We start from the raw sequence: 11,490 nt of genomic DNA on the forward strand, positions 1-11,490 counted from the left end.
AGGGACGCCGTTGTTGACCCATACCGAGCTTACGTTTAGTTTTCATAGTCGCGGTGACAAAGAATGCGGCAGCTTTTTCACCAAACTTTGCGTCTTTAGATTTTACTCGCTGCCACGCACGCGTTTCCAATTCTTTATCCGCTTTATGACGTTCGTCTAACGATTTGTTTTGCGAATAGGCAATGTCGTGTACCTTACACGCAGCGTCCAAAGGATTCACCCCGCTATCGCCTCGGTTCAAGCGTTTTTCCAATTTTGTACCGGGACCGCAAAACTGGTAACCCGGAATGTGTACTTCAAAAGGTAACTTGTTAATAAGCGTGTTAACGAGACCACTTCCGGACGCGAAGCATAACATACTAATTAAAGGAAATTGCTTGTGTCGTATATATATACGAGGTGTCTCGAATAAACATTGTAGTCATGCGGGTGGTGCAGCAGAAACTCAAGCTCCCCATCGATAATTTAGATTTGGTTTGCGGAGATGGTTTCTTTAACAAAAGCAAACACGGTCAACTGCTACCCAATTCATTTAGGGCGGTGTTTTGCGGACCTAGCGGTTGCGGCAAAACCAACACCATGTTAGCGCTACTCTTTAACCCCAACGGGGCAAGTTTCGAAAATGTTTACGTCTACTCAAAGTCGTTGTATCAACCAAAATATCAACTGTTATCTCGCGTATTGAGCAATGTCAAAGGAGTTGGATATTATCCCTACAGTGAAAGAGACTCGATAATCGACCCCAGCGACGCGAAAGAGAATTCTCTGTTTATTTTCGACGACGTGGCGTGCGACAAGCAAGATAAAATTCGCGAGTATTTTTCGATGTGCCGACACAAGGCCATCGACGCTATTTATCTCTGTCAGACATACTCCAAGGTACCCAAGCAATTGATACGTGACAATTGCAATATTGTCGCGTTGTTTAAACAGGATGACATGAATTTACGTCACGTTTATGATGAACATGTCTCACCCGACGTTTCATACGACACGTTTAAACAAATTTGTTCCGAGTGCTGGAAAGAAAAGTACGGCTGTTTGATAATTGTCAAAGATTTCGACGTAAAAAACGGACGCTACCGCAAGGGTTTCGACAAATATATAAAAGTCGATATTTAATTGTCGATAGAAACAGTCATGAAGGCGACGTCCGCCGACATCGCCGACGCGGCGCTAAAAAAAAAAGTAAACGAGTTGTCTAGATCTATTCGAAAGAAGTATTTAACATTAAAATTGGGTAAGAGCGAAGAGGATGCGTCAATTCGGAAGCTTTTCAAACCCGTCAGCGAGCCGCTAGAACGTATAGCAAAAATAAAGCTATCACCGTCACCGGCAGAAATAAAAACTGAACGTCGAGGTGTCAAGCGGGAACACAAAAAGGAACCGAACGAAGAAACAAAAAATAAGGTTAACGTATCATTTTTGCCTATGGAAGAAATTCAGGAAACGCCGGATCCCAATAAGAGCGTTGAGATGCAAAATATCGATGAGGAGGAAGATGATGTGTTTGACACATCGAGCGTGGCCAACGCATCCCTTCAATCATACCTGGAACAATATCCAGAAATTTCCCATTCATATATTCAAAATTTATGGGTAAAATCGCCCGACACCGATATTGTTTACGGACCCGTTTACGACAAAATATCATCCAAATGGTTTCTCGGCAATAAATCGCTGGATTTTCATCAAGGATCTGGCGATATTATTGTAGACGGCGAGAGATATTCCGGTACCCGCGGCTTGTATAATTTGGTGTTTTTAAAAGATCCCATAGCATACACAAAAGACGATTTGGCACAATATAAAAAAATAATGGAGGCTACCCAGGTGCACAGGGACGCGATCGGACGTCTGAAAGGCGCATCGACTGTACCAAAATATACCAAGGTCATCCGACCCTTAATAAAATCTCAGTCGCGTTCGTACTCGTACAGCGGTCAAGGTTATAATATGCGTTATAATGACGCTCCTACTGAATATGTATACTGGGACGACGTCAATGAACTCGTAGAGCGTCTGAAATTACTAATCGCGTCGAAACACGCAGGCAACACGTCTCATGATAACGAAATAGTTTCAATCGTTGAAGAGCTAAAAGAATCAGGTTTTATACGTTAGTTTAACGATGAGTCTGGACAAGTTTGGACGTTCTAGCGCGCTGCGCTCTAAACGACCCTTCACTAATACTGTGATTAGAAGCGCCCTCGACTATATGCCAGACGGAAACGTCAATATGAACAATTTAAAAATTTGCAATGTCCAAACGCCTAGCGATGACGGTGACGTGGCTAACAAAAAATATGTGGATGAGACAAGTAATTTATTAAAAATTGCATTGAGAAAGATTATTGGACAGAAACTCGAAGCGTACACGAAAAGATTACAAATTGAAGACAAAACTAAATTCTCGCGTCTTGAAGAACAACTGAAAATGAGTAGCACTACACTCGAAAATGAAATTATGCAGTTTCGCGAAGTTTTCCACCAAAAGCTAAGCGAAATGAGCGCAAAGAAAGATTTGGAAAAGCACATGACAAAAGTCGCCGTTTTGTCACAGCAATTTCATGATATTGTAACCAAAATGGAGCGACTTACGAACGAAAATGAGAATATAATGAAGGTATTGAAACAAAGGGTTTTAAATCCTCCATCGCAACCGAACACACATTATGAATAAAGAGAAGGTACAACTGGTTCGAGAACTGCACAAGCCGGCACGCAGAAATTATGCTCGCCGCCGGACTATAATACGAGGGATGGATGACCTGTGGCAAGCGGATCTGGCCCAATTAGATCGCTACAGCAAACAAAACAGAAATTTTAAATTCGTGCTGGTTGTGATAGACTGTTTCTCAAAATATGTATGGTGTCGCCCGTTGAAAACCAAAACCGGGGTCGAAGTCGCCAAGGCGTTTTCCAAAATTCTCAAGGACGGACGGCACCCTCAAAACTTGCAAACGGATCTCGGTAAAGAATTTTACAACGACACGTTTCTGAAACTTGTGGATAAGCATAAAATTAACCACTATAGTACGTATAGCATAAAAAAGGCCTCAATTGTCGAACGGGTGATACGTACCCTCAAAGAGAAATTGTTTCGACATTTTTCTTTACGCGGGACGTACAAATGGATCGATGTGCTCGCCTCTATCGTTGATGAATACAATAACACAAAACATAGAACGACGGGTACGAAACCCATCGATGTGAGTAAGAGCAACGAAAAGAGAATTTGAAAACCGCGTATAGTAGCATAAAAATATTCGGTCCTCGTAAACTTAAAGTCGGCGACATCGTTAGAATCAGCAAAGTCAAGCACGTTTTCAACAAAGGTTATACACCGAATTGGACCACGGAATTGTTTAAAATTGTTAAAGTACGGGTTACTAACCCCGTAACGTATTTGCTTCAAGATATGCAGGGTAAACCCATAATGGGCGGATTTTATGAAGAAGAATTGCAGAAGACAGTTAACCCGGACTTATATCTCGTCGAAAAGGTGTTGCGCAGACGAGGCAATATGGTTCTCGTGCGCTGGTTGGGATTGGATAAGTCGCACGATTCGTGGGTAGACAACGTAGACGTTTTGAAATAAATTTAGTCTCGATTTAGAAGTTCTGACATAAATACGTGTATATGATGGCTCAAGAGAAAATTGTGACATCCAACGAATTGTATAATTTATTGGAAAATTTCGAGTTGCAATTTCCTTCATCAGAAGTGCTCCCGTCCAGCTTCGTTCCTGTAGAGCAACAAACCAAAAAATCTGCGACCAAACGAAAACAAAGTGCGTCGGTCGTATCCCGCAAGAAGAAGAAGAAAACTACCACAAGTGAAGCGTTTGCAGCTCCAACGTCATCCGCTGATTGGCTCGAAGTGTTCACGGACGGTAGAGAAAAAAGTGTCATTTGTGAGGCATTCAATTTAAAAAGAAACTTGGCGTCTCAGTTGTCGGGATTAGAGTGCAATATCAACGAAATTGAAACACAAATTGCGCTTTTTAATACAGACTTGCAAGTGGCGCGGATGCAAGCTCAAGAGTGCAAAAGAAAACTAGAACAATTTAATAATTTAGCATTTAACGAAATTGTAAAATAGTAATAATGTATATAATAAATAAATTATACAATTACAAACTTCTGTGTAATTATTATGCGGTGTTGTGGTGGTGGTAAAAAAGAAAATAGCGTCTAAATATATACATGTTTATTCTTGTTGCAATACAATGGAATACAATCAATACATAAAAGTCTTATCTACAGTTACATATGTTATAATAAAACCACAGTATTAATAGTTCAATGGACTATCAGAAAAGCGTAACTTTTTTCCATATTTCCTCTCATCGTGAAGCATTAAATTACATTCATCTTCAGTTTCTACAGTGAACAAAACTTCTTCAAAGCAGCTTTGACACCAAAATTGTTTATCGTGATATACATCATTCAAATTATTTATATCCAGCTGTAAATGATAGTGATCCAATAAAAGTCTAAAATTTTTCTTTTTAAATTTTTTAACTACTTGAAATATAAAGTGACAAGATTTACAAACTAAAATTTCCGAATATTTTATCCTGTAATAACTGACCCATAAACAGTAAGCGGATTCTCCGTCAAAATCAATGGTTGGAGTTGCCAAAATGCTATTTCTGTAAGACGATCCAAATCTCTTATTCAACAGAATGAATTCTAAATTTAATAAAGAATTGCCATCAGACTGGAGCGCTAATTGTTTAAGGTACTTCCATCTATATTTCGAATAATATTTAAATATTAGTATCGTTAGTTTCCAAGGCAAAGGTGACTCAAGCAAAAAATCAGCACTACACCTAATATTTTCGCAAATTGTTATAATACAAAGGCTTTCTAATGTAAGTTGTTTGACCATAATCTGTAACAAAAATATATTAAAAAATAATTACGGCACTTTATAATGTCCCCACGGAAGCGTTTCATATGAATTCGGCAAAAGATAACGTTTATCGTCTAAAGGACTCAAGGCAACTTTTGTTTGTTCGATGCTAAATACATTGTGAGTGTATGAACGAATGGTTCGTTGAGTGGCGTACTTTTCCCTAAAATTTGTTAAGCATTCTACGTAGTCATCAAATGAAATTTTATTTTTTACAATATTGTACTGAATACCCTTTGACTTTTTAACTACCGAACCCGTTAAAATTTTGAAAGTATACATTTTCGACCTTAACCCCGCATAATGACTAATGATGGTGCCATTAGTCTCATCCTTCATCAACCCCAAAACCTTTTTGTTGATTTGCGGTATATTATAGGGATTGTCATTAGGATAATCAGACGTGTCAAATTTTGTTAAATCGGCCTTAATAACGCTTTCATATGCGTCATAACATTTGATATTATAAATGAAACTGTCCGTATCCATGTATTGAATTTTACATTTTTCGGGACCCAAATTTGGAAGCATGTAATTATAATGAAACTCGTACATGGTCGTTTTCGACAAATCCAATATGGACATTCCAATATAAAGTGGCTTATTAAAGCAAAGTTCCGATTTTTTTAATTCTATAAGCAACAAATTGTTATCAAGTATGGTTCTACTGTGAAATCTAGGACTAGAAATTAAATTTTTCGCACCGTAGCGACCATCCCACGCTTTAACAAATTTAACAATACGATGCTTGCGAATGTTTTCCATTGTTTTACCGTAAGCGGCATTATTAAACAATTTGTATAAATTTATACCAAATTTTGTCTTTGCTTGGGTTCTTAATTTATTATTATGATCGATATAACATTTCAACCAACGAGATTGGTTAAATTTTAATATTTTGTGAATTTTCTTTAGTACGAGACCGTTTTTGAGAGCCTGTTTTAAATTGCGATAGTGTATGACGTATTTTTCTTTATTATACAAAGTAGTCATTAGTTTTGGTAACTTTGAATTGGGGGGCACTCGATGTTCGGCACAAAATGGAAAATCTCTATGTGTGTCATGTAATTTCTGCGGGTATTCCAGGTCTACCTCTAGGATATATCCTTGGGAAGATTCATCTGGAATGTTCATGACATTAAATGAATCAATCTCTTGATGAGACATCCAGTCGAATCCTCCGTAAGGAAGAGGCTCGCACATGGCCTTGCCATAGAGGTTATTGACGTCAAAGTACATGATATAGGAATCATCCCTGGATGAATCGTAGTTGGGCATATATTTATTGTTGGCCTCCGCATATCTACCAACACACACCGAAATTCCACCTCGTATAGCCCGCTCGATAAACATAATTTGGTCAATGTCGCGCAAAAGTTCTAAACGACATTTTGTGAATCTAAGCATGCAATCCCATGTATACCCGGGCATACTGAAATACCACGCCGGATCCAAAACGTGTGTTGCCATACAAGTTTTTCGAAAATTTTCGAATATATCTGCCAGAAGAATAACGTCGGTTTTTAAATACAAATCTGAATACTCGCCTAAATTTTTTATTTCAAACGACTGCCAAACACTTTGTGCGTGGGAATATTTTTCTTCACTAATATTGCTTTCACTTAATTTATTATAGAATTCTTCAATCGGGGGTAAAGTTGTTTCATTTAATTTGTCTATATGGTCGATGTAATCGTAACAAAAAATACCTTTTTGCGACAGTAAATTTAATTTTGATTCGTCGAGATCGGAAAATTCTTTTCTTAAAATATATAGTTCATTTTTATCCATACTGGAAACTAAATTATCCAGAGATGCTCCCAAAAATCTAAACGAATCTATAAATCTAAATTTTATGTTATAATCAGGTTCGAAATATGTAAAAGAGATGTATTTTTCCTTATTAACCGGAACTATGGATACATAGCTTTTTTTTGCTAAAACCGGAAGCAGGAAGTGGCTATCGTATCCAGAAAGGTTCTGGAATACTACGGGCACTACAAATATTTTTTTAAAATTTAAATTACAAGCCTGATGGGCAAAACCTCTAAATTTACCAGTAAAATGATCATGGTCACGAACAATAACATCTTCTTTTAAAAAAGGTTTTTCACAAATATGACAATGACTCGACCTTTGATCTAGACTAATTTCACTATCCATTGGTATAATATCCTTAAATTTTGAACGAACAAATTTTGATAAATTAGATATTTCCTCCACGAACCAATCAATACAATCTAGACCACGATAACTTTTGAAAAATGATATTGAATCATCATAAGAACATTTAAAGTAATATGCAGCACTGTAAGCTTCGTGCTTTTGGTATTTCGAGGTTTTATCTGAAATTTTCAAATTTACTTTTCTCAATTGACTCTCAAAATCGGCGTAAATTACAAACGGAGTCCTTTGTTTATATATATGGTTTCGAAATTCAACGTAATCATATTTGGGAAAAGACACTTTATACTCATTGAAACTGGAACATATTGTTTCATGGTCATGTAGACGAGTTTCGTTATTGAAATAATTCAAACACCTATCGCAAATGTATTTCTTGTGATTATATTTACTGAGCTGTGAGGAAACTAATCGAGACAAATTTTTAATGTAACAATAGTGATATTTTATTTCTTCATAATCATTATCTTGCGGATCAGGATCAAAATCATTAACTTTTGGATAATATTTATTTTGTATTAACAACAAATTTGAATGTTTTTCGCGTTTTTCTTTTGTTAATCGTGCAGGTAACACGGAATAAAAACTAGTTTTTTCATTTTTATTAAGCTCTAAGATATAAACATTGATGGAAATATCATTGTCTTTTTCAAATTTGCTTATTTTATTCATTTCCATAGGTGTTTGTAAATTTTCAGTTTTCAAAACACTTTTGTAGTATGGATATGAAGAGGGTAAATACTGACGAAAACGTGCTGGAAAGAGTCCGCATACAACTGACCAATAAAAACACGCTTGATCGTCATTTCTAATGTTAATACAAGCCCTTTTATTCGCAATTTCTTTAGGCAACTCAACGAAGGATGACCCGTTACCCATTTCAAATTTATTAATGTTAATCTCTAAATAAATAATATTATTTAAAGCCCACCCGGAATCACGTTCCTGAAACTCTGACATTTGATTTAAAATTTTATCTTGCACATTTTCAACAAACCAATCATTCAATTCTGTTCCTAAATCAACTACAGCATTTCCGGTACTCAGATATTTAACATCAACTTCGCCTTGGACATCATTTTTTGCCTTAATAAATTCACCGCAAAATGTGGTATTTACTTTCAGCAATAAAAATTTCTTTAAAATTTGACTAATTTTTTGTTGAAATATTGGACGAGAATCGTTTAAAAATTGAATTAAATCTTTATGAAGTAAATTAATTATGACACCGGTCTGAACTCTTCCCTGGAAACACGACGCTACCGATTCCCATACAACCATTTCATTTGTGTTTGTCTCGCGGCTACTACTTTGTAATCCCAATCCAAAATGCTTATGTTGATAATTAAGAATAATTTTTCTAATAGCTTTCAGATGTTGAATTGTAGTTTGTAATTTTCTTTTTAACCCAATAGATAAATCCTTTTCGTTAGAAACGATTTGGTTGCAAGATTCAATATTTTTATTTAGTCTCCTAAGCCACACATCACTATCTCTAAGAGTGAACTTGTCGGAAATATGCTTTTTTAATTTTTGTAAGGTTAAAATTAAGATTTGCGCTCTATGAATGATCTGCTTTACGCGCATCGTGGTTTATTAAATATATAACAGTAAATAAGACTTACCCTGTATAATATGTTGATTAATTTTGAATTATTTTGAATTTCTTTAAAGAGTTGGGCTTTCCAATATCTTTGGATCCCTCGTAGACCAGTTTGTACTGCCCCGACGCAAAGTGTTCTAGTCTCGGACGGAAAGCTTCTGTCACGCGAGTAGGAAGAAATACTACGGAATTTTCTAATTGCAGCAACACGGAATTGCCAAATTTTGTATTAACAATTTTGGCTCTAGTAATTTTAAACGGAACGCCTATCGGCAATTCATGCAGTTTGACAATCGGCTGCTCAAAATCACCTTCTGCAAGACAGGTTTGATTCAGTTGACTTAAGTCCATCTATAAATTATTATTAATTATTTTATCTCAAAATTAAAAAAATAAAAAAAACTTACGCTTAAGATTGCTGCTATTCTATTTGCGGTTACGGGTTGAGAGTACTAAGATGATCTTTAGGACCTTTATAAAATAATAACAAATGTTAAAGAATTAAAATAAGACAATAAAAAAGGTACTTACTGATTTTTTGTACGAACACCAAACCACTAAGTTAGCTTCCACGTTGCACGAATAATACCAAAAACAACTACTGACAAAACAGAGAAAAATGAGATGTATTTATACGGTGCGAGAATACTTTCTAAAAGTTAACAAACGAAGACACCTCCACATGCGTTGCAACAAATTTTTCCCATTACGTTAATCCCACGGAGCAAATATAAAGGGGGCAATTAATTATTATTCTCAACAAGCAAAACAACTTGACATTTAGACTCGGCGCGTTTTGAAATTCCACATCCCATACGGAGATTGTAAAAAATGAAAGCAAGTTGGCCTTGATCTTTTGCGGCAACATACGTTCGTCCAACGTCCGAAACGGTTGCGTTCCCGTGTGAAAGCGTGTTGACCTTGAGACTCCTACCTGCACGGTTGTCTGGCGACAACATCGCGTCTATTCAAATCGGCGTTGGTGCTTGTGGGTAGAAGACCTTTCGACTTTTAATTCAACCATGGAAGGGAGTGCATGTGTATAAATACGTTGCATGTGTATTATAGACTATATTCAGTGCAATGAATAGAGAAGTGCGATGTCCATTTCCCTACGACCCTACAACTGGTAAGTTTTATATTTTAATTACCTTTATACAGTGCGCGTCTTTTCTTGTGGGTTTCAGTTTGGGTTATCACTTTTTTGGTTAGTTTCTACCTGTTTTAAAATATGATACTCATCTTTTTTACGTTGCATAATAACCGATTTAAATTGAGTGTTTTTAATAGCTTTTAAATGACAGTGAATGGAAAAGGGAATTTTGGCTTTTAAAAAATAAACAATTTTTAAATTTGTTTCAAAAATGTTTTATTTTTTGTACTAAAAAATTGCAGTTTGCCTTTTTGACAATAATAATCGAATTAAATTGAGCGTTTTTAATATCTTTTAAATGACAGTGAATAGGGAATTTTGGCTTTTAAAAAATAAACAATTTTTAAAATTACTGAAAGTTTTGTTTCAAAAATGTGCGTTTTATGGGGAAAACGCGAAATATATACATATTTTTGTTTATTTTTTGTACTAAAAAATTGCAGTTTGCCCTTTTGACAATAATACACTTACATTTAAATGACAGTGAATTGAAACGTGAATTTTGGTATGCGCGTATAACTTAAAAAACAATTTTTAAAATTATTTGATAACCCCCCTTTTTGGAAGTTTTGTTTAAAAAAAAAATGTGTGTTTTATAGGAAACGCTACATATCATACTTTGTTTTGTTCTAGAAAAAATCGCGGTTTGTCCGTATGACAAGTCGCATATTATGTTGGCGCATCGCTTAGGGCGTCACATATTCAAATCACACAAAGAGTACCGGGGGTTAGAATTCCCGGTACGACATGAAACGACAAGGGAACATCACCAGCAGCAGGAGCAACCCGGTGGATCAAAAGAAACAAAGGAGCAGCAGGAGTACCCGGGTGGGTGGTCGACGGAGTGGGACGGCGAGGAGTGCACTTCGTATTTAGATTTCCTCCGGGAACGGGAAGAAGAACAACGCAAGGAACAGGAACAATGGGATGGTCGACTGAATCGACATAAAAAGAAGAAGAAACTCCTCGCCAGACCAATTTTATAAATAAAATAAAATGTATTAAAATTCAAGTTTATTTAATTATCCTCCCGATCCACCGCGTCACCGCGCCGCACCGTCACCGCCCTCTACCGGGGGGGCCTACGACGGTCGGAGCGCGCGACATCTAGCAGCGACGGGCGGAACCGGGGCAAAACAGGACGCTACACAAGCTGGCGACATCTAGCAGCGACGGGCGGAACCGGGGCAAAACAGGACACTACACAAGCTGGGTGGGGGGCGGAGCGCACTCTGGTAGACAGGGGGGACACTAGGACGCCACGCGCGGGGGGCCCCCGCTGCGGGGGGGTTAGGAAATTGAGGTTATGTACGGTTTCTGTTGCTTATATCGGCACTATACATCTACTACGTAGTAGATGTATAGTGCCGATATAAGCAACAGAAACCGTACATAACCTCAATTTCCTAACCCCCCCGCAGCGGGGGCCCCCCGCGCGTGGCGTCCTAGTGTCCCCCCTGTCTCCCAGAGTGCGCTCCGCCCCCCACCCAGCTTGTGTAGTGTCCTGTTTTGCCCCGGTTCCGCCCGTCGCTGCTAGATGTCGCCAGCTTGTGTAGCGTCCTGTTTTGCCCCGGTTCCGCCCGTCGCTGCTAGATGTCGCGCGCTCCGACCGTCGTAGGCCCCCCCGGTA

The 11,490-nt window shown here is 37.6% G+C and overlaps 1 protein-coding gene across 1 annotated transcript; it reads left to right on the forward strand.

Moving 5' to 3' along the window:
• The first annotated feature begins 9,697 nt into the window (after positions 1–9,697).
• Positions 9,698–10,846, forward strand: LOC132708465 (uncharacterized). Its single transcript, XM_060680807.1, has 2 exons — positions 9,698–9,836; positions 10,494–10,846. The coding sequence occupies exons 1-2, from the start codon at positions 9,791–9,793 to the stop codon at positions 10,844–10,846; spliced, it is 399 nt and encodes a 132-aa protein (XP_060536790.1). The 5' UTR covers positions 9,698–9,790.
• The last annotated feature ends 644 nt before the right edge of the window (positions 10,847–11,490 follow it).

Source organism: Cylas formicarius, unplaced genomic scaffold, assembly GCF_029955315.1.
Source record: "Cylas formicarius isolate icCylForm1 unplaced genomic scaffold, icCylForm1.1 PGA_scaffold_115__1_contigs__length_19061, whole genome shotgun sequence".
NCBI classification, from domain to species: Eukaryota; Metazoa; Arthropoda; class Insecta; order Coleoptera; family Brentidae; genus Cylas; species Cylas formicarius.

What these genes read in the sequence shown, in the direction of transcription:
- LOC132708465 (XM_060680807.1), top strand. Translation starts at nt 9,791, where the DNA reads ATGAATAGAGAAGTGCGATGTCCATTTCCCTACGACCCTACAACTG. An exon ending in TCCCTACGACCCTACAACTG is followed by an intron (nt 9,837 to 10,493) that starts GTAAGTTTTATA and finishes GTTTTGTTCTAG; the next exon opens with AAAAAATCGCGGTTTGTCCG.